The sequence below is a fragment of the Balaenoptera musculus genome, chromosome 12 (assembly GCF_009873245.2).
Source record: "Balaenoptera musculus isolate JJ_BM4_2016_0621 chromosome 12, mBalMus1.pri.v3, whole genome shotgun sequence".
Classification (NCBI taxonomy): domain Eukaryota; kingdom Metazoa; phylum Chordata; class Mammalia; order Artiodactyla; family Balaenopteridae; genus Balaenoptera; species Balaenoptera musculus.
This window is the reverse complement of record NC_045796.1, coordinates 49,643,971-49,665,669: the sequence shown is the minus strand read 5'-3', so window position 1 is coordinate 49,665,669 and position 21,699 is coordinate 49,643,971. Positions and strand designations below refer to the sequence as shown.

The window sequence follows — 21,699 nt, the reverse complement described above, 5'->3', positions numbered from 1 at the left end:
CACAGATGCTGATAAATATTTGTGTGTAAGGATGTTTATTGCAGTATTACTTATAATCGTGAAAAACCGGAAATAAATTATATGCGCAGTGATAGGAAATGGTTAAATCAATTATGGTCCATCTCTATAGTTGAAGCCTATATAGTCACTAAACATGTTTTTGAAGAATATTTAATAACATGGGAAGTTATTTATGATACAGTGGCTTAAGTGAAAAGAATGCAGGGTACAAAATTGTGCTTAGTTATGTATATTAGTTTACTAGGGCTGCCATAACAAAATATTGCAGACTTGGTGGCTCAAACAATAGAAATGTATCTCTCACAGATCTGGAGGATAGAAGTCCAAGATCAAGGTGTCAGCAGGTTTGTTTGGTTTCTTCTGAGGCCTCTCTCCTTGGCTTGCAGATGGCTGTCTTCCTCCTGTGACCTCACTTGGTTTTCCCTTGTGTCTCTCTCTTTCTGTGTCATAATCTCCTCTTCTTATAAGGACACCAGTCAGATTGGATTAGGGCCCACTCTAATGGCCTCATTCTAACTTAATTACCTTTATTACAGGCCCTATCTCCAGACACAGTCACATTCGAAGGTACTGGGGATTAAGGCTTCAATATGATTTTTTGCGTGGGGGGGGGAGGGTACACAGTCCACAATACTGTGATTCTGATTTTATTTAAAAATGCAAGAAAAAAAAAAAAGACTGGAAGGAAACATAGTAGATTTGTAGCTTTGTGAGCAGTCCTGAAGATTCATAACATGTGGTAACTGGTAAATAACTTTGCTGATGTACAAATCTAAGTCACATGGACCTTTGAAGATGGCCTGCGGCAAAGTCTACTGGGAATCCTCATCTCATTGGGCTTCTTTATGTTTCATTCATCATCTTGGATGTAGCAATTTTCATTAAGGGTTAAAAGACTCGTAATTTTTTTTATGATGCCATACCATAGTTTATAGGGGAAATATGCAATAATGGTAGTTACAAAGCTGATGGTCTATCCTCCATAAATACATAAATAATTAAGAACTATTAAATGTTAAGAGAGGTTATATGAGTGGTGTAATAATAAATTTTAAAAATTTTATTATTTTTTATGGTATCTACTATAGCGAGCATGTATTACTTTTATATTGGGAAATAAATTCATGTTGTTTAAAAAATACTGACAATTTTCCACCTGAAAATATGGGATGAAGTTGATGTGATCAATTTCATGCTGTGTGATTCTTAAAAAAATTTTTTTTTAATTCAATTCAATTTGGTTCAACAACTATTTGTTGTTCACTTACACTGTGCGTGGTGCTATGGTTCAAAGCTCCATGAGACATCATCTGACCGTCTGAAAATTCTTACTCTAGTTAAGGAGACTGAAAACCACTCTGCTGACTGTGAAAAGTGTTATAAATAAAATATGGAAGCCTGGAGGGAGAATTGATAAAGGTGACTTCGTTTTAGAGTTAAGCCTTGAAGATAGAGTGAGAATTCACCATTCAAAAGAGGGGAAAGAAGGTCAGGCAAGGAGGTGTTTATTCCCCCCTTATTTATGTACTTAATCATTTATTTATATCAATATTGACTCATGGATATCTGTTTTATATTTTGTGTTATAATCCATACCTTTTTTTTTTCGTATGTGCTTTCTTTGCTCAATGAAATGTTGTGACTTTCAAAGTCAACAGAGGTGAACATCATAACTTTTAGTGGTTATATAGTACGTGTTCAATCAATTCTCTACTGATGCACACTTTTGCTTCCACTTTTTTTTTCCAGCAGTGCTGGAATAACATCCTTGTACATTCATTTTTGTGCACTTGGGCGACTGTTCTTTAGCTTACCATTCTAATTCCATCTCTAAGACATATACTTGAGCTTTGTTTCCTGTTCCTCAAGTACACCCTGCTTTCCCTTAGCTTCCGCTATTTACCTAGAATGCTCTTCCCCTATCTTTGCCCACTGAAGTTCCCTGTATGATTCAGGGCTCAGTTCAAAGGCTATTTGCTGTATAAGTTCTTCTCTAGTGTTTTGAAGGAATTTAATGGTTCCATCCCACTTCTCTTTGTTGTATATGTGTTGTCTTTGTTGTATATATGTTGTAACACTTATTATCTGACACTCCTATTCTATCCCAGGACTTCTAATAGATTTTGAACAGGTAGAGGCAGATATGTGATCAATCACACTCATTTGTGTACTCCATCATAAAGTAACTAGCATATTTTGACTCTGAAGTGAAGAATCTGAGTACCTGAGAAATTAAGAATTGTGCTCAAGGGACTTCCCTGGTGGTCCAGTGGGTAAGAATCCGTGCTCCCAATGCAGGGGGCCCAGGTTCTATCCCTGGTCTGGGAACTAGATCCCCCATGCATGTTGCAACTAAGACCCCGTGCAGCCAAAAAAAAAAAAAAAAAAAAAATGTGCTCAATATTGCGCAGCTAGTTACTCTTCATTTCTTTTACATACATTGTTGCTCCATGCTTCAGGGAGACAGAGGAGTTGAATACAGGTGCTAGTGTTTGTTTAAAGTACAAACAACTGTGCTGTAGTTTAGTGTTTTTCAGCTGTCTGTCAAAAATGTTTGCTATTTGAAGACTTTGGTATAACAGTCTTCCAAAATGAGCCTGTTCATTATGCCAAGTATTCACAGGAAATTGCATATGAATGCAGGAGAAATTAAACAAGGCCTCTGATCTTTCCGACTTCCTTTTTAAGTCAGCAGGTGGCATAACGTATCTTATATATTAGAACTAGTAATAAGAGGTGAATGCCAAAAAAGAAAACAAAGAGACAATGTTAGTTTGGTCGTGAGGCTGTCAGTGAGCTGAGGCTAAAGAAGGTCCCGCACTGTGGTCCTGATGACCCACCCAGCGTGCACCTAGGAGGAGACGCGCCCCTTCCGTTAACACTTTGTGGCGGGGTGACCTACACATCTGTGACCCCCGCCGGGTAGGAGGAGGCCCCGCTGCAGGCGCGCGCGCAGATACAGCCACCCGCAGGCACCTGGCTCCGCGCGCCGCGGGAGGGGGGGCGGGCCGGGGTAGGTCCCACCGCCGACCACGCCCCCAGGAGGTGGGGCGGGGGGGCGGGAGTCTTTAAGAGCGGGCTGCCAGGCCGCCTCCTCAGTCAGGGTGCGGGGCTGTGGGCCAGGAGGCTCGAGTGTTATTCCTGCGCCGCCTGCCCACGGGGGGCTCCACCACCCTCACCTCGGCCTCACTAGCCCGCCAACCCAACTCGGCGGCTCCTCCGCGAGCCTGCCGGGAACTCGCGCCCCTCGCGCTCCCCGGCCCCCGAGGGGGCCGCCTCGGGCCATGGTGCCCTCCCAGGAGGAGCCCGCCGCCGCGCGGGGGACGAGCGAGGCGCAGCCGCTCGGCCCCGCACCCCCAGGGGCCGCTCCGCTGCCCGGGCCGGGACCCTTGGATGGCCCGGAGGCGGCGGGGCCCGAGAAGGTGGAGGTAGAGCTGGCGGGGCTGGCGGGACCGGCGGGCGCTGAGCCCCTTGAGCCCCCTGAGGGCGGCTGGGGTTGGCTGGTGATGCTGGCGGCCATGTGGTGCAACGGGTCGGTATTCGGCATCCAGAACGCCTGCGGGGTGCTCTTCGTGTCCATGCTGAAGACCTTTGGGTCCAAGGACGATGACAAGATGGTCTTCAAGACAGGTGAGGCACAGCACCCGCCGCGACCAGCCCCGAGGGGGCTGGCGCGGGGACCCCCGCGCATCCCGCGTGCGGAGCGAGCGTCGGCGCCGCCTAGTGCGCCTCTGTGGGTCCGTGTGTGTGGAGGTTGTGAGGGGTGGGTCTGTCCAATTGCAAAAGCAGCCTGCTCGGTGCGCCTGTCTTTGTGTTGAATCCAGATGTAGGCACTGTATTTGGAAACAAGTCGCAAAACTTATTTGCCTAGATCTTCCTGCTTTCCTCTCTGCAGAATAGGGGCTAAGAGTGTGCGGTAGACTTTCTCTTAATTTTTGAAAACAAACAGACCCTTCCAAACCCAATTACACCGCTCCGTCATTTTTACGGTCTCTTTCGTGACCGTGACGGTTGGGTTTTTGTTCATCTGCCCCCGGCGCTGCAGAGGGCTGTTTGTGTTGCGGGGAGGCAGGGTTGGCGAGATGAAAGATATGTATTCCAAGGTCACTGGAGTTCGGAAGGGGGCCCTGAAGGAACCACGGTTTCGTGGCGTTTTTTTTTGGGGGGGGGGGAAGGGGATGTCACTCTGCTGAATATAGGAGACAGCCAGATCAGGGACTGGGAAGAGGGAGATGAAGGGTTGCCCTTTCCTAGTGTGTTCTTTGTCATATTTAATCATATACCAAATTAGATGAAAAAGGTGCACACTCAAAATTTTTTTCCGTGTAGAGGGTTGGTTATTACCTGATCTACCAAATCCAAGACCTTCTGTATAATGCCTTTACGTACATTATTTCACGTCATCCTGCAAGGCAGGCGTTGTCAACCCCATTTAGGTGAGAAAAGTGAAGCTTGTTGAAATAAAGTGTCTTAATGACCCCAGAATGGAGATAAGACACGCATCTTATGACTTAAAGGGCCAAGTGATTTCCATTACTAAATCAGGCTCCCTCCTTGCCATTTGGGCAACTATATGGTTAATGGTCTTTTTTTCTTTTTTAACTTTAATTTTCATTTGTTTTTAGAGTTTTCCTTAGGTCTTTAGTGTGCATACAAAAAATATGCAAGACTCATAACAAATTCTAAGAGAGAGGTAATGTTGGGAGTTTTAAAGCCTTATATATAAAGAGTATTATACTATATGTATCATTATTCAGCTTTTCTTCTACTCTGCATTGTGTTTGCAGTTTATCCCCATAATACCTTAATTTGAGCTGGTAGCTTAAATTCTTCACATTTTAACTCATAGTTTTCCATTGTATGAATATATTATACTTTATATGCATTTTTCCTTTAATAAACATTTAGGTTACTTCCAAATTTACTATAGACAATGCTGCCATGCATATTCTTGTACATTGGCTCCTTGCGCATGTGAATCAGGTACCATATTTAACCTGGAATTTCTGTTCCTTAAATAGCTTTTAAAGCTGTTGTGTTCTGCAGGTCACAGGGCTAGGTACAAAAAGTGTTCAAAATGTAATATGATGTACCTGCTTGGAAGGCAACTATTGTACAGTTTAGCAGGATAGATATGCATATGCAGTAGTAAACAAAAATTATTTTGTGTCTTTTCTCTATGAGTATCAGGTATCTGGGAGGAAAAAGCCCAAGGAGGCAGAATTCACAGAGTCAACATTTTAAGAGTAGTTCCTTCAGTATTTAGCATATTCTTGCCTGGGATTACAGACGTTTATTGCAGTCAAAACACCAAAACAAAACAGTCTTTTGTTTACCACTGGTTTTGCAAACTCAGGTGAGTAGATCCATTGGTGTCTGTGGAGTGTCTTATTTTTTCTCCTTCCTAACTTTTTTTTGAGAGAGAGAGTGAGCAAATGCTGGAGAGACACCATAGCTTTACCAGGGATCAGAGTTTTGCAGTGTCAAAGCCTCTGGCTCTCTACTGTCCCCAAGGTTCCCATTGCTACAATAGGCCAACTCTGGGTAGCTGAAGGGGAGGGAGGCCACAGGGACCTGCTCTCTTGAACTTTTTGAAACTCTCTATTTTCAGTTTTGTTGAATGTCTTTCTCCATTTACTCATTTAAATCCTTGACGGCTTTCAGCCGTGTTTGTGTGTGGGGGGGTGTGTACCACACAAACAGGTATACAGGTGTGCCAGCTAAATACTGAAGATCTTGGTGCTCGTCTGCGTGACTGCCATGTGTGGTTGGTTGTGCCCTTGCACAAAGGTACACAACTCAGGGTCAGTGGTGACTGGAAACCAGCCTGTGCTCTGGGTGCCCTTTATCTAATTCCTGCAGAGGGGCCCTGTGCACTTGTAATGGCCCTGTGTAACACCCCAGCTAGATGGCACAAAAGCCTGTACTTGTACTTGGTTGATATGTGAAACATGTACAGCAGATAAACTTTAAGGTCTGAGGTCACCTCATCGGTGAAAAAATGGTGACAGGATAGTCTTTTAGCCAGTTAATGTTGAGATCCACCCCCCTTCTGTCTCTCTCTCCTTTCTTCCCTCCCTTCCTCCTTCTCTTCCTCCCTCCCTTCTTCCTTCTCTTCCTCTCTCTCTTTCTCTCTCCCCCCTTTCTCTTTCCCTCCCTCCCTCCCTCCATCCATCTCCCTCCCTCCCTCCCTCCCTCCCTTCATCTCCCTCCCTCCCTCCATCTCCCTCCCTCCCTCCCTCCATCTCTCTCTCTCTCTCTCTCACACACACACACACACACACACACACACACACACACACACACACACACACGTGTTTCATATAAAGTCTCATCTACAGTAGGCCCTGAAGTGTTTGAGAACACCTGCTTTGAAGTTTGACTCTTCAGTCTTTTTTATTTGGATATTCTAATGCTGAGTCATCTGTGATCAAACGTATGCTAACTTCAAGTACAACATAAAACATATCTGGAACGGTTTAAGGCTTTTATTTTTTCAAAGTTTCGGTCCATTTTCGAAGTCTGGAAGAGAGAGACTAGAGCCCGTGCATTCCATATCCTCTCTCTGCAGCCGCTCCCTCCTTTTTTTTTTTTTTAAATTTATTTATTTATTTATTTATTTTTGGCTGCGTTGGGTCTTCGTTTCTGTGCGCAGGCTTTCTCTAGTTGTGGCAAGCGGGGGCCACTCTTCATCGCGGTGCGCGGGCCTCTCACTATCGCGGCCTCTCTTGTTGCGGAGCACAGGCTCCAGATGCGCAGGCTCAGTAGTTGTGGCTCACAGGCTAGTTGCTCTGCGGCATGTGGGATCTTCCCAGACCAGGGCTCGAACCCGTGTCCCCTGCATTGGCAGGCAGATTCTCAACCACTGCGCCACCAGGGAAGCCCTTGGTCCATTTTCTATTACGTTATTCATGATTGATAATTCCGGCATTAGAGGGCAGTCTCCATGTGTTCATTAGCTTCTTTATAATTATAAGCCCAAGGATACACAGGGAGGTGGTGGTGGAATGGGAACCTAGGCTTCCAAATGATGGTTCATATTTCTTGAGAACTTCACATGTGCCAGGCCCAGTGCTAAGCACTTTACATGCATTCCTATTTTAAACCTTACTGCAACTCCATGAGATAGGCTTTATTTATTTATTTATTTTTAAAGAAACTTATCTGTTGAGCTTTTATTTATTATTTATTTAATTTATTTATGTATTTTGGCTGTGCCGGGTCTTCGTTGCGGCATGTGAGATCTTTAGTTGCGGCATGCATGTGGGATCCAGACCAGAGATTGAACACGGGCCCCCTGCATTGGCAGCATGGAGTCTTACCCACTGGACCACCAGGGAAGTCCTGAGATAGGCTTTATTTAATCTTTCTTTTCAGATGTGGAAACTCAGGCTTATAGAGATTAAGTAAGTGGTGGAGCCAGGGTTCAACCTCAGGTTTATGTGACTTCAGAAGCTAGGTTTTTAATGCTAGATCATGTTGCATTGGCTAGATAACATTCTGCTAATCCAACCTTCTTTATGTTTGGTTAATTCAAGTGTTAGAAATTGACTGAGTACTATACCAAGAATTCTGGCGTTAGAAAAGAGGTCTGAAAGATTAGGGTCCCTGTTTCTTGGTCTTACTTGGCTGTCAGTAAGCAATTGCCAGTTGTTGATGTCTCATTGAAATAGATTTTTGGGCGTTCTCTGGTGGTCTAGTGGTTAGGATTTGGTGCTTTCACTGCTGTGGCCCGGGTTCAATCCCTGGTTGGGGAACTGAGGTCCTGCAAGTCGTGTGGTGTGGCCAAAATTAAAAAAGAAAGAAAGAAAGAATTAGGTTTTTGAAGTATAGGGAGATGTTCACGGAGAAGCAAGATAATTTCACATGGCATTCAAGAAGAAGTCTGGGGTTTCCTTTGAAGAACCAGGCTCCTTTAGACTGATCCATAGCAGGACAGTACTTCCAGGCAGAACTGAAGAGGAACCTTCCTCAGGCTTTACTTCTTCTCTTCAGGGCTCTCTTACCTCTTTCTATGTCACTGATGATCCACCCAAAATTTCTCAGAAAAAGGGCGTGGAGAAATTCATTCACACTAAGATATAAGCGAGTTTACACATCTTAATGTTACTCCTTATTCATTCTACAAATGTTTACCAAGTATCTGACACCCTCTGTGCTGGGCACTGGAGGTGGTAATAGAGAGAGGAAGTCAGCTGTTCCCAAAGAGAACAGCTGATTCCCTTTTGATCTGCTGTGGGATACAAATAAGTAAACAGAGGACTTCTCTTTGCAGTATACCAGGACTCAGTCTTAACGTAAGAGGCTGAAATTCTAAGGAAATTCCCACGAATGGTGGAGGCTGGGAAAGGCATTTGATGGCCTCTTCTCTGTGGCAATAAATCTCACTTCGTGAAATTAAGACTTTGGAAAGGGGAAGAAAGCCGAACTCCGATTTAGGCAGTAGAACCAATTAAAAATGTTGAGTGCATCACAGCCCTATTACGTTATCCTGGCTGCTGTTGACATGGCACTCAGAGATATGCCTTGCACGTACTGCTGTGTTAGAAAGGTCCATCAGAGGGAGCAAGCTGAGCTTGAGTTGTCTCTTTTCAGTTAAGTTTTATCTGTTCATTTGTACGTTCTTCTTGCCGGGATGGGGGGAAATCAGACACTTTTGGGAAAACTAAAACATACTGCAATTAACTGGAACATTGTTTTCCCTTAGAAATTGCAACTTTGCTTTAACTTTGGTTATTGGAAAACCTATTTTTAGTTCCTTCATGGAACTGAGAAAGATTCTAGGGTTCTTTTAGCTTCCTGACACAGTGCTGTGGATATTCTCTGGGATTTTACTAAGGTATTAGTCTAGTTTACTTATCTGCCTTCTTCCTGGAAAAAGAAAAAAAATATTTTAGTGGTATATTGACGTTTAAAAAACAACTATTTAAAACAAGTATGTTCTCAGAATCAGTATTTAGGGTCATTAGTGATATTCTTTTGAAGAAATTATGTCTTTGTGGTCTAGAGGCTTGGTCAAGAAGACCCTTACTTCTTTTAGTAATTCCCAAAATGTGTTCTTTAATAGCCTTTCTTTAAAGAAGAGGGCTGTGGTTAAATAAGTTTGAGAAACACTGCACATTATCTTCCTCTTTTGGATATTTTCAAGTACAAATGAAGGTATTAAAAATCCAACAGTTTTAAAGGAAAGTAGGCTATCAAAAAGGTCCAAAAAGGGAGGCTCTTTGGTTATAATCATTAACGCAACTCTACCTTCCATGTGTGGAGGTAGATTGCTCTTCAGATAATACCTGACTCTTATTTGCACTCAAAGAGAGGTTGAAAAGCCAAGAGAACTCACTTATGGCAGCTGTTACGATGCTTGAATTTCCTTCATTCTCTTCCGTCTTAAAACATCCATGTGAATTCATCTAAACTGCCTGTTAAAATAAGTTATTAGACCACAAAAATAGTTCCGGGATTTTGGAATAATAAAGACATGAGCATGGTGTGAGCATTTCATACTCCGTTTCCAGAATGTTTCTGAGTTCAGAGCAAGACTGAAAAGTGTAAATAGTGTGTAGTGAATTCTGATTAAGTACAACAATATGAGTATTCCTGTGGTGTTTTATCGTGGAATTTTTATCAATAGAATTAACTGTCTAAAGAACCAACTCAACCAAAAATAAAAGTGTATGGATTATTTCAGGAGAGGTTTTGAGGTATCTTTTAGAATAAGTTGTACTCTGTGCTCTTGATGTGATTTGTTGTATCATTTTTATAAGGGTCCTTGTTGAATCCATGTTGCAGTTCCTTGAGGCTCAGTCCCAGGCCATGTGCTTGCTTCACTTTTCCTGCCTTCCCTGGGTGTCTCATATGCCCTGTGGCTCTAGCCACTATCTTGGGGTGTTATTTCCAAATTTCTTCTTTGTGTTCAAGACCCATATTACCTATTTCTGGAAAATTCCATTTAGATGCACAGATACATCATACTTAGCTAAAATGAACTAATTTCTTAGCCACCCTACTTAGTGTTCACCTGCCACCAAAAACAACAGCACACCTGTGAATAGGCGTAGCCTTCCTTCTGAATTCTCTCAGTGCATAACACCTCTGATGGCTCATGTCAGAAACCTGGAATCCATCTTAATTTCTTATTTCTCCTCTTTCCTTTCCTGTTTCGTTAAATTAGACAGTCCTTTTGTGTTTACCTCCTTAATGCTTCATAAGTCAATCCCTGTCTTTTCCTTTAGTGCTGTGCCTTAATTCATGCCTTCATTACTTTTGGCCTCAATTATTGTCATAACCCATTAACTGGTCTACCTGTCCTCAGTTATACATGTGAGTGGTTTTTCTGAAACATTGGACCATATCATTTTTCTATTTAAAAGCCGTCAGTGATACCCATTAGTTCTGAGAAAACCAAATGCCTTTGAGCACTGGCCCTTGCCTGACCCTCTAGCCGTGCTTCTCACCTCTCTCCCATCTTGTGCGGCGTGCGGGATCTTAGTTCCCTGACCAGGGATCGAACCTGGGCCCCCTTCAGTGGGAGTGTGGAGCCCTAACCACTGGACTGCCAGGGAATTCCCTTTCCCTTCTTGCTTTTTACGCTCCAGCCTAGCCAAAGGTCTTGCAGTTTCCCAAATCTGTCCTGCTGTCTTTGCCTCTGTGACTTTATGGGTGCCACTCCTCTCTTCAGTGTGGTTGTTGGTCCTTATAAGATTCTGATGAAATGGTTGGCCATTTTATTTCTTTTATCACAACTATGGGATAAACAATGCTTTTATGCAACTGTTGTTACGTTTTGGGGGGATGCATGTGGAATGTTTTGGGGGTAGCACGAATTCAAGTGAGTTACGAATTAAGCTTAGAGTAGAGAGGAAGACAGAGAACCTAATTTCAACCCATCCTAATCTAGCATTCTGTGAAAGGCACTTTTAAGATAATCCATATTTGTTTAAGTGATAATTTACATAGTTCTTTACCATAAAGAAAGGGTTTTCATATACATTACTCAATTTTATTTTTTAGAGTAGCATTGTAGTGTGTCATTACCTCTATTTATAGATAATGAAGTTGCAACTTGCATGGTTTAAGGTTGGGACACATGATATCAGTATTAACATCCGTTAAGTTGAATTTAAGAGCATCTTTTTAGCTGGACAAAAATTTATCCTTCTGTTAAAGTTGTCTTGAAATGCAGAATACTGCCCTTTTATCCCCTTGAAACTATTTCCTGCATATTTACCTAAATGTTCTCTAGAACCTTTAGTTTCTCCTACCCAAGTTATCAGAAATCCTGTGAAGTCGTCCAATCCATTGCATTTAGAGTTATCACAACCCAGCTAGAGATCTGATCTCATATTGAAGTGAAACAAACCTTAATGAAAACAAACGAAACCCCAAACACTGCTCCAACAGTCAGCTCACCCCAGCTCTGAGCACCCGTCTAGCCTGGTGCCACCCAGGCACAACTGTGGGTGTTTTTATTGGCAGTGTTTCAGAAGGAGCAACTCCAGCTCTTGTGGGAGCTGTGCAGAAGCACCACCCAGAGCCGCCCTCTAGGACTGGAGTAATGGAGGAGAGCAGTGCTCTTAGTTATCTGTGTACCACATGTGTGTGATCATACCTTCTTAGCTAAGTTATCTTCATTAACAGCAAAATGCCTGCATTCCGCCTTGCATGTAGGAACTAGAACTAGGAAATTGAGGAGGTGACTTGCCTTATTCCCAAATTGAAGTCTTTTTTCATTTCACTAAGTTTTTAAATTTTATTTTATTTCATTTCATTTCATTTTTTTTAAGAAAGTGGCCAGATAGAATTTCTAACTTTATTACGTGCTTATATTAATGTAGTCATGATTTTCTTTTTTTTAATTAAAATTTTTAAAAATTTTTTGGCTGTGTTGGGGCTTCGTTGCTGCGCGTGGGCTTTCTCTAGTTGTGGTGAGCGGGGGCTACTCTTTTTTGCAGTTCGTGGGCTTCTCATTGCGGTGGCATCTCGTTGTGGAGCACGGGCTCTAGGCACGCGGGCTCAGTAGTTGTGGTGCACGGGTTCTAGAGTGCAGGCTCAGTAGTTGTGATGCACAGGCTTAGTTGCTCCGTGGCATGTGGGATCTTCCTGGACCAGGGATGGAGCCCATGTCCCCTGCATTGGCAGGAGGATTCTTAACCACTGTGCCACCAGGGAAGTCCCATTAAGTTTTTTTAATTGAAGTGTAGTTGATTTACAATGTTGTGTTAATTACTGCTGTACAGCAAAGTGATTCAGTTATACATATAACTGAATTATTCTTTTTTTTATATTCTTTTCCATTATGGTTTCTCATAGGATATTGAATATAGTTCTCTTTGCTATATAGGACCTTGTTGTTTATCCATTCTATATATAAAAGCTTACATCTGCTAACCCCAACCTCCCAGTCCATCCCTCCTCCAACCCCCTCCCCCTTGGCAGCCACCAGTCTTCTCTATGTCCGTGATTCTGTTTCTGTTTCATAGATAGGTTCATTTGTGTCATATTTTTAGATTCCACATACAAGTGATATCATATGGTATTTGTCTTTCTCTTTCTGACTTACTTAACTTAGTATGATAATCTCTAGTTGTGTCCATGTTGCAGCAAATAGCATTATTTCATTCTTTTTAACGGCTGAGTAGTATTCCATTGTATATATGTATTAGGTTGGCCAAAAAGTTTGGGTTTTTCTGTAAGCTGACTCTAATAGTGCTTAGTTGTCTTTAAGTTCATTCGAAACAATTTTGTTGGATTGTATTGTGACAGCTGTCATATCAGCGTGCACTTAAAAAAAAATTATCAAAATTGGTGAATTTTTGTGTAGCCATTTTAATATTGAAGATGGAAGAAAAAAGGCAACATTTTTGGCATATTATGCTTTATTATTTCAAGAAAGGTAAAAATGCAAATCAAATGCAAAAAAAAGATTTGTGCAATATATGGAGAAGGTGCTGCCACTGATCGAACGTGTCAAAAGTGGTTTGCGAAGTTTCGTGCTGGAGATTTCTCGCTGGACGATGCTCCACGGTCGGGTAGTCCAGTTGAAGTTGATAGCAATCAAATCGAGGCATTGAGAACAATCAAAGTTATACCACGTGGGAGACAGCCGACATACTCAAAATATCCAAATCAAGTGTTGAAAATCATTTGCACTAGCTTGGTTATGTTAATCGCTTTGATATTTGGGTTCCACATAAGTTAAGCGAAGAAAAGTTTTTTGACCATATTTCTGCCTGCAATTCTCTACTTAAGTGCAATGAAAACGTTCTGTTTTTTAAAATAAATTGTGACAGGCGATGAAAAGTGGATACTGTACAGTAATGTGGAACAGAAGAGATTGTGGGGCAAGCGAAATGAACCACCACCAACCGCAACGAAGGCTGGTCTTCATTCATAGAAGGTGATGTTGTGTATATGGTGGGATTGGAAGGGAGTCCTCTATTATGAGTTCTTTCCAGAAAACCAAACGATTAATTCCAAGAAGTACTGCTCCCAGTTAGACCAACTGAAGACAGCACTCGACGAAAAGCGTCCGGAATTAGTCAACAGAAAATGCATAATCTTCCATGAGGATAACGCAAGGCCGCATGTTTCTTTGATGACCAGGCAAAAACTGTTACAGCTTGGCTGGGAAGTTCTGATTCATCTGCTGTATTCACCAGACATTGCACCTTTGGATTTCGATTTATTTTGGTCTTTACAAAATCCTCTTAATGGAAAAAATTTCAATTCCCTGTAAGACTGTAAAAGGCACCTGGAACAGTTCTTTGCTCAAAAAGAAAAAGTTTTGGAAGATGGAATTATGAAGTTGCCTGAAAAATGACAGAAGGTAGTGGAACAAAACAGTGAATACATTGTTCTTTAAAGTTCTTGGTGAAAATGAAAAATGTGTCTTTTATTTTTACTTAAACACTGAAGGAACTTTTTGGTCAACCCAGTACCAAATCTCCCTTATCCATTCATCTGTCAATGGACATTATTTAGGTTGTTTCCATGTCTTGGCTATTGCATTTCACTAATTTTTAATTATGGGGATACACATGAAATAAAGATTTGAAATAAGGTACGTGGACCAAAGCAGTGTTTCTAACCCCCTTTGTTCCCAAACATAAAAGTCTCATAGCTGTTGAAAATTTTGATACACACCTCCAAGGGTAGTTTAACTTTTGAGTGAGATTCCCTAATACCCGGAAGATAAAGCCATGTTTCTGTATTTTTCCACCAGCTAAGATTTTGTCCCTTTACTTTTAGTGGTATTATGGAAATAATTAAGATTTTTTTTGGCCGCACCACGTGGTATGTGGGATCTTAGTTCCCCGACCAGGGATTGAACCCAGGCCCCTGCAGTGAAAGTGATGAGTCCTAACCACTGGATGGCCAGGGAATTCCCTAGGATTATTTTTTTGTTTTTTTGAAGGCAAAATTATAATACTGAATATGCTTTTTAAAAGTAAGTGTGCCTCTCTGATATGCTTCTCTTAGTGAGGGGGAACTGTGCTGCCTTCCTCCTCCAGTCCTCCAACTTGAGAGTCAGTGACTGGAGTTTTGAATTCAGTTCAAGGTATGCTTTCCTATCATTAGATAGTTAAATCTAAATGAAAGGTCAGTGGTTAAATTAACGTATAAAACTCAGGGAAAGGTGCATTGGTCTGTGGTTCAGCTTTACCCATTTTTTTTTTTTTTTTTTGCTAAAGAGTAAATTGCATGAACAGTGTTCTGCATGTGTTCAGAAAGTCAAAATTTATTTAGTCTTGTGACCAACTTAGACTGGATCCAAAAACCAATTCTGAGATACGTTTCATTAGAGTAGAAAATCACTACTCATTAAACAGAGGTATTTATTGACTTTTTCTGTGTAGGTACTAATGCCAAGTGGGGTGGGTTAGTCTGGTGACTGGTTTTAATAGTAAAAACCTTTTCATCTTGCTTAATTATCCTTTTTATTAGTTTTGACTTCACGTTCCAATTTCAAATGGCAGCATCTCAAAGGATTCACATTTGTCAATGGTTGTTTAAACAACCGCATTCCACAAAGTTAAGTGATGTTTTAGCGCAGATGGGGGCAGAAAGTTGCCGTTGTTTTTCTGCAGTAATGTAACACTTGAACTTTGGCAGCAGTACCCCCGACTCCAAAGTTACCTCCCAGTGCCAGGTTTTTGGGTTTCTTAGTCTCTGTTGGTTTATCTGTAGCGTCTAGTTTTTCTATGTTGAACAAGTGTTGCTTTTATAATAATAAAAATATTAATATTAAAAAATAATTAACCATTAGCATTAGAAGTATTAACTTTAATGACTGTAATAGTAAATTTGGCCTAAGATTATGCAGTTTTGTGGGAATAAATGATAGATGTATGGAGTTTTCATTGTAGTTGTTAGGTTTTGTCTCTTTCTTCTCAGAGAAAAATGTTAATTATGGAATAGACTGGAACTGGTAAAGGGAACTGATTTTATTTTTATAATGACAATCTTTCGTTAATTGTATATGAACAGATTAGGAGGAGAGGCTTTTTTTTTTTTGGCTGTGTCGCACAGCTTGTGGGATCCTAGTTCCCCGACCAGGGATTGAACCCGTGGCCCCTACATTTGAAGTCCGGAGTCTTAACCAGTGGACCACCAGGGAAGTCCCAGGGAACTGATTTTAAATCATGTTACATTATTTGGCCACATTTTGTTTTGGATCAAAATGGAGATATTTAATATCAGATGGACAGCCGCTAAGAGCTAGATCATGCGATGCTAATCACACCTGAGCCCCAGCCAGACACAGCACAGGAAATTATTATTGATATTTCTCTTTTGGAGGGCGGGTAGAGGGACTAGAGAAGGGTCAGAAGAGATAATAGATGAATATTTGTGTTTGTATGCATAATTGTAAATCCAGAGTGATAAATAATTACTAATCAGGAATCCTCTTGTTTGGTGGTTCTTTTGTGTTTCTGGTACACAGGCTACTTGTACGAGGGCAAAGGCAAATAGAGCATTCCCCACATTTTGCTGCTGGCCACCAGAAAAAAAAAAATCTCAAAGCCGCATTGTGTTGCCACCAGGAAAAAAAAAAATCTTTGCCTGGATAAAAAATGGTTACATATTAAATGACTATTTAAACTAAAAGATTTGAAATAATGCTTTTAAATGACCTAAATTTTAGCTCAGTGTTCTTTATAAAAATATGACAGTTTATCATTTCTTTCAATAAACTTGTGTCTGTAAAATGATGCTCAGTAGGACAGAAGACTGACCCTTTTCCGAAATGTGAAATCTTCTTGAATCTAAGCAAAAAGAAATTGTAATTAGTTCAGTTTTATTGGTTTGGAATTTGTAATTATTTGGAGAGGGATTTGGTTTGTCTTTTCACAAACTCCTGCAGATGTAGCATTATAAGGAGCCTCCCTGAAAGAATGCACGCCTTTCAGACACTTTTTAAAAAAAATAAATTTATTTATTTTATTTATTTATTTTTGTCTGCGTTGGGTCTTTGTTGCTGCGCGTGGGCTTTCTCTAGTTGTGGCGAGCAGGGGCTACTCTTCGTTGCAGTGCGCGGGCTTCTCCTTGCAGTGGCTTCTCTTGTTGCAGAGCATGGGCTCTAGGTGCGCGGGCTTCAGCAGTTGTGGCACAAGGGCTCAGGAGTTGTGGCTCGCGGGTTATAGAGCACAGACTCAGTAGTTGTGGCGCACGGGCTTAGTTGCTCTGCGGTGTGTGGGATCTCCCCGGACCAGGGCTTGAACCCGTGTCCCCTGCATTGGCAGGTGGATTCTTAACCACTGCACCACCAGGGAAGTCCCTCAGACACTTTTTTCAACAAAGCTGAGGAATACCAAACTTTAACTCTTTAAATTTACAACTGATGTCATTAGCACAGAGCCACAGTCCCTTATCTGAAACTCTTGGGGCCATACATGTTTTGGGGTCGAATTTTTTTGATTTTAAAAAAGTAACCTGGTTCATACAGCTGTGTTTTTTACCCCCCGCCCCTCCCCGCCCAGGGGAGTCTGAGGCAGCACCCTATAATCTAATACACTGATATTTCTGCAATAAAATGTATGGCTATTCAGAGTAATTGGGACAAACAGAGACCATAAGTACCCTCATGTCAGTTCAGATCATGTTTTACTTCCAAGTGAGTATTGATGCCATCTTATAAAAAAACTTTGGGTTTGGGATTCCAAAATTGGAAATAAGGAATTGTAGATTTATATGTGAATATTTTGTTTTCTGTTTCTCAGCGAACAATCCTTTTAAGGTAGATTTTTCTTTATCAGGTAGCGTACCTGCTTCATGTTTTCAGTAAATGTGATATTCGGCTATCATACTGATCTACCCTAGATTACTCAGCCAGACCTCCTTTTGCTGGGTGTTTGAATTGCAGGCTGTGTTATGCAATGTAAATAACATATCTGTAGACATCTTTGAACAAAATTTTTTTCCCCCTCTTGGATTGTTTCCTTGGGGTATATGTCCAAAAGTGAGATTACTGGTTCAAAGGGTATGAACAACTTTATAATGCTTGTTACACATTGTCAGATTGTTCTTTAGAGAACTTGAGTCCGTTTACTGTGCACCAGCAGTATACTAGCTTCCTGAAAACCCTACCAATGTTAGGTTTTATTTATATTAATATTTGCTAATTTGATAATTACCAATGGTATTTTAAAAAATTAGTTTTAAATCATATTTCCTTGCTTTTAGGGCAGTGTGTTTTACCAGCTTTTGAGCCCTTTAGAAGCAGTAAATGGCTTGGGAATTATATATAATATCTGGAAATATAAGAGGACATATACAAGTGAATATATTAGAGTAAAACTTTGTTACCACAGGTGGGAACACTAGAAAGGCCTGAGATTATCCTAGTCCTTAGATTCTCATCTGACACACCTTGGCAGGTGGGGCATGCCCTTGTTCCCTTTCCTCTGCTCTCTCAGCCCAGGTGTTGATCAGGGCCTTTTTTGGGGTTGGGAGTGGGGATGGAAATTAACCGTCTGGAGACTTGGCCATGAGGACTTAGTGACTCCTTCAGGTTGACGTCTCGTCCTTGAGAGGCTCGAGCCTGCAAGAGCAGCCCTGTCTCATTCTCTGTATGTGCTGTCACCTTGCCTCAGCCTCTTCCAGACCCAGCTAATTCTGTTGAAATAGCTTTAATTAATTTGGGTGTATGTGTGTTTAAAATTATTATTTTTTGCTCTTATTTATTTTTAAAAGTGATGTAGAAAGCATTTGGGCACAATCTATGTACTAGGGGCCATGCAAGAAACAGAAAGGAATCTGGAGTATTCCATACTCTTGAGAGGTTATGAGGGGAGACGAAATGCTATGTACATAAATAACTTGAAGGCGGTATGCCACCCATGTTAAATGCAGTGTAAACAAGATACTGGATTTTAGGGGAAGGCAAAATGACTTCTGACTGAGATGATCAGGGAAGGCTTTAGGGAGGTAGTTTTTGAGTTAGGCTTTAAAGGATTGGTAGACTTTCTTCAACAGATTTAGTAGAAAAGGTATCCCAGGGGAGGGTACAGGCTAATAATGAACGTCTTACTGTGCTTTACTATGTATTTTATATTGTTTTATTTATCCTGTGGTATAACTACTCTTATGCCGCCTCATGTTTTAGATGGGCAACTGAGGCTAGTAGGTAGTGGAGCTGGATTTGAACTTAAGTCTCTGGCATCAGGACCCAGGTTCTTTAATACTCGACTATACACTGGGCTCATTAAATGAATGACAAGGAGTTTGGTTTGGCAAGAGCCCAGGAATTGTAGAGGAAAGTCCCAGAAGATAAGGCTGGGAAAGAATGGGGAATGGAAGGTTTGAGTTCTGAGCTAAGAAGTTTGCATGTGATTTAATAGGCAATGGGAAGATATCAAGGATGTCTGAAGTGTGCCTTAAAAAGTTGTGACTGGGTTGCAGAGGGAAAGAAAGAGGAGGAACATCAATTACGGAGGTCTTGGCTGAGAGCCGGGGTGGATTTGGGGCCCAGCAGTGGAAGTGGGAAAGAAGGGGTAGATGTGAGACATTTCAAAGGACAGACTGAGGGAAGTCTGGCAAGTGATGCATGTGGACAGTGGCGTGGAAACAGATGATGCTTATGCCTGGGGACAGCATCTAAATAATTTTTGAACTAGGAGCCCCACATTTTCGTTTTGTACTCGGCCCTACAAATGATGTAGACAGTCCTGCATGGTGCCACTGACAGGACCAGGGGCATGTGGAGGAGGAGTTGACAGGGAAAGGCTGACTCAGGTGTTAGACATATGAGTGTGAAATGCCAGCAGGGCATCAGGGGATGATGTCAAGCAGATAACTGGACACGTAAACCTGGAGCCTCAGAGTGAAGCTGAGGCCAGAGGTGGAGTTTTGGAAAGAGCCTGTCTCTTTATGAGGAATGTGATGTAATCATAGAAACTGAGAAATTCTGTCTCAAGAAGCCCCAGGGGCTGCTCCTAGGTAGCTTAGTTGGTTTCCATTGAAATCATCTTATTTAAAAGTAACAAAACTTCATCCTTAAAAAAAAAATCTTTCCAGCATTTAGATTTCTCTAATTCAGATTTGCAACTTTCCAAAAGTCAGATTGTACTTTTTACTGTCATTGTCTTAAGTATTTCCAAAACTTAGTCCTAAGACTTGGGTTTTTTTTTTTCCCCTTTAGTTTTACATAACCTCTGAGACTATCGGCATTTACTGTTTCTTGCATTCACCGTATAATTAAACCAGTCTGTAAGTCTTATTTTCAAGATGTTTTAGACCAAGAGCCTGTGGGAGTGGCTTAGAATCGTTTCAATTAATTTATATATTTATAATTTAAATGTAAAGTATTGATAGTGGTGGAAAACTTGTTCAACAGGAAGATGTTATCTTGTAGATCAGCCTTCACAGAGTTTAGGAACTGAGTCAGCTACTCAGTTCCTCAGTTGTAGCAGTGAGACTCAAGTAAGATAAAAGAATGTCAAAGTGCTTTGGATGCACAACAGATATGTCAGACACTCTTGTTACTGAGTAGGTTGGCACAGTCCCTGTATGTGGGCGTGTGTGTTGACTCACGTGCTGTGCTGTAATCTCTCAGAATTCAGGTTCTGAATTGCTCTCTTGTGATTGAAGCCCAGCTGAAGTTGCTGGAAGTGCAGTGACCCTGGAGGAAGAACCAGTAAAAGCAGGGGGTGGGTGAAAGGGAATTGATGATTGTGCAAGAAGAGGGTATCTGCCTTATTTTGTAAGCCAAGACACCCCTACCCCCTACCCTTCCTTCCAGTAACTGTTTCATCTTTTAGTACCTTTTGGCTTCATTTACAAGGTCTGTATTAAAGCACATGTCAGGGTTTAAGGCAGTGTTTCCACCATGCTTGTCTACTGTTGTGCTTCTGGGGTTGAACTCAAGTACTGGCCTGATGACAAGTCAATTTGATATCCAGTGATCATGGGGAGGGGAGGAAGAGGGAAGGCCAACTCAAGTATTTTTTCCTCAGAGTTTGAGAAACAGAAGCCATATAGTCTTTTAAATCCCATGCCAACACACCAATGTATGTTTTTTGGTATTGACTTGAAAATACACTGTTTTGTATAACTTAGTGTTCATTATGTGTATGCTATTATAATTAGTTGGTATACGTGGTAGGTTTTTTTTGTAGCTTTGATCAGGAACCAAATATTGAGACACTTAAAGCAAAAGGCAGACTATTATTATTTTTTGGAAAAAAATCAGATAAAAGTAATGCTTAATCCAATTAAACTGTCTCTTCCTCTAATTCATCATGATGATTTTGGGTGTCTGGTGGCAACTGAGAATGGGTTATGGAAAAATGTCAAGGCAATGTAATCCCTATTATTTATGGTCACTTAAGAGGATAAATTAATCACCAGCCACTAATCTTTGGATAATTACTCTATTTAGCTGGAAATATCCTTAATTTTTGGAAAGCAAGTCAGTGAGTTAGCGGAACTGTCATAATTAATCAGCCTTTCTAAGACTAATTATAAGTGAATGGAAACTAGTTGCCTTCACCCTTTTCTCCCCTGCATTATAGCATGATCGTTCTATAGCTCTGGAAACTGTATGTGGAACCACAGGGAACATACATTAATACACTATCTTGTGGTTTTCAGGTAGGCATTCATAGGTTTACCCCAGCTAAGGATTAACAGAACTGCCTTAACAGGTTAAGGCTTGCAACTTGTGTATGTATTTCTGGTTACTAGGACTAGGCAAGAATTTTTTTTTTTTTAAAGATTTTTTTTTGATGTGGATCATTTTTAAAGTCTTTATTGAATTTGTTACAGTATTGCTTCTGTTTTATGTTTTGGTTTTTTGACCACGAGGCATGTGGGATCTTAGCTCCCCAACCAGGGATTGAACCTGCACCCCTTGCATTGGAAGGCAAAGTCTTAACCACCAGGGAAGTCAAATTGTTAGGATTAGGCAAATTGATAACATTATAAAATTGGTTTGAATACAGATTGTTTAGGAAGTGAGTCTTTTGCTGACAGCAGTTCCATTTATTTATGCCTTAAATATTTTGAAGGAGTCAACATAAACTACTGTATTTATTAGGTGCTAGGGGTGGGATGGGAATAAAGAAAAGTACACATTTCAATCCCAAGGGAATAAAATAAAGAGGAAGTCCTTGTCTCGTGTTTTCCACATGGGTACAGTGTCTCAAAGACAGGCCAGTGTTCACCTTTTGGAGTTTGAGG

General features: G+C 41.2%; 1 protein-coding gene across 1 annotated transcript in view; it reads left to right on the top strand.

Annotated features, from left to right (window-relative positions):
* The first annotated feature begins 3,134 nt into the window (after positions 1-3,134).
* SLC16A10 (solute carrier family 16 member 10) overlaps positions 3,135-21,699 on the top strand; it is a 131,777-nt gene continuing 113,212 nt past the window's right edge. Inside the window, exon 1 of the mRNA XM_036871330.1 lies at positions 3,135-3,651. Coding sequence (XP_036727225.1) covers positions 3,306-3,651 — 346 coding nt within the window. The 5' untranslated portion in view covers positions 3,135-3,305. The remainder of the gene's footprint in view (positions 3,652-21,699) is intronic.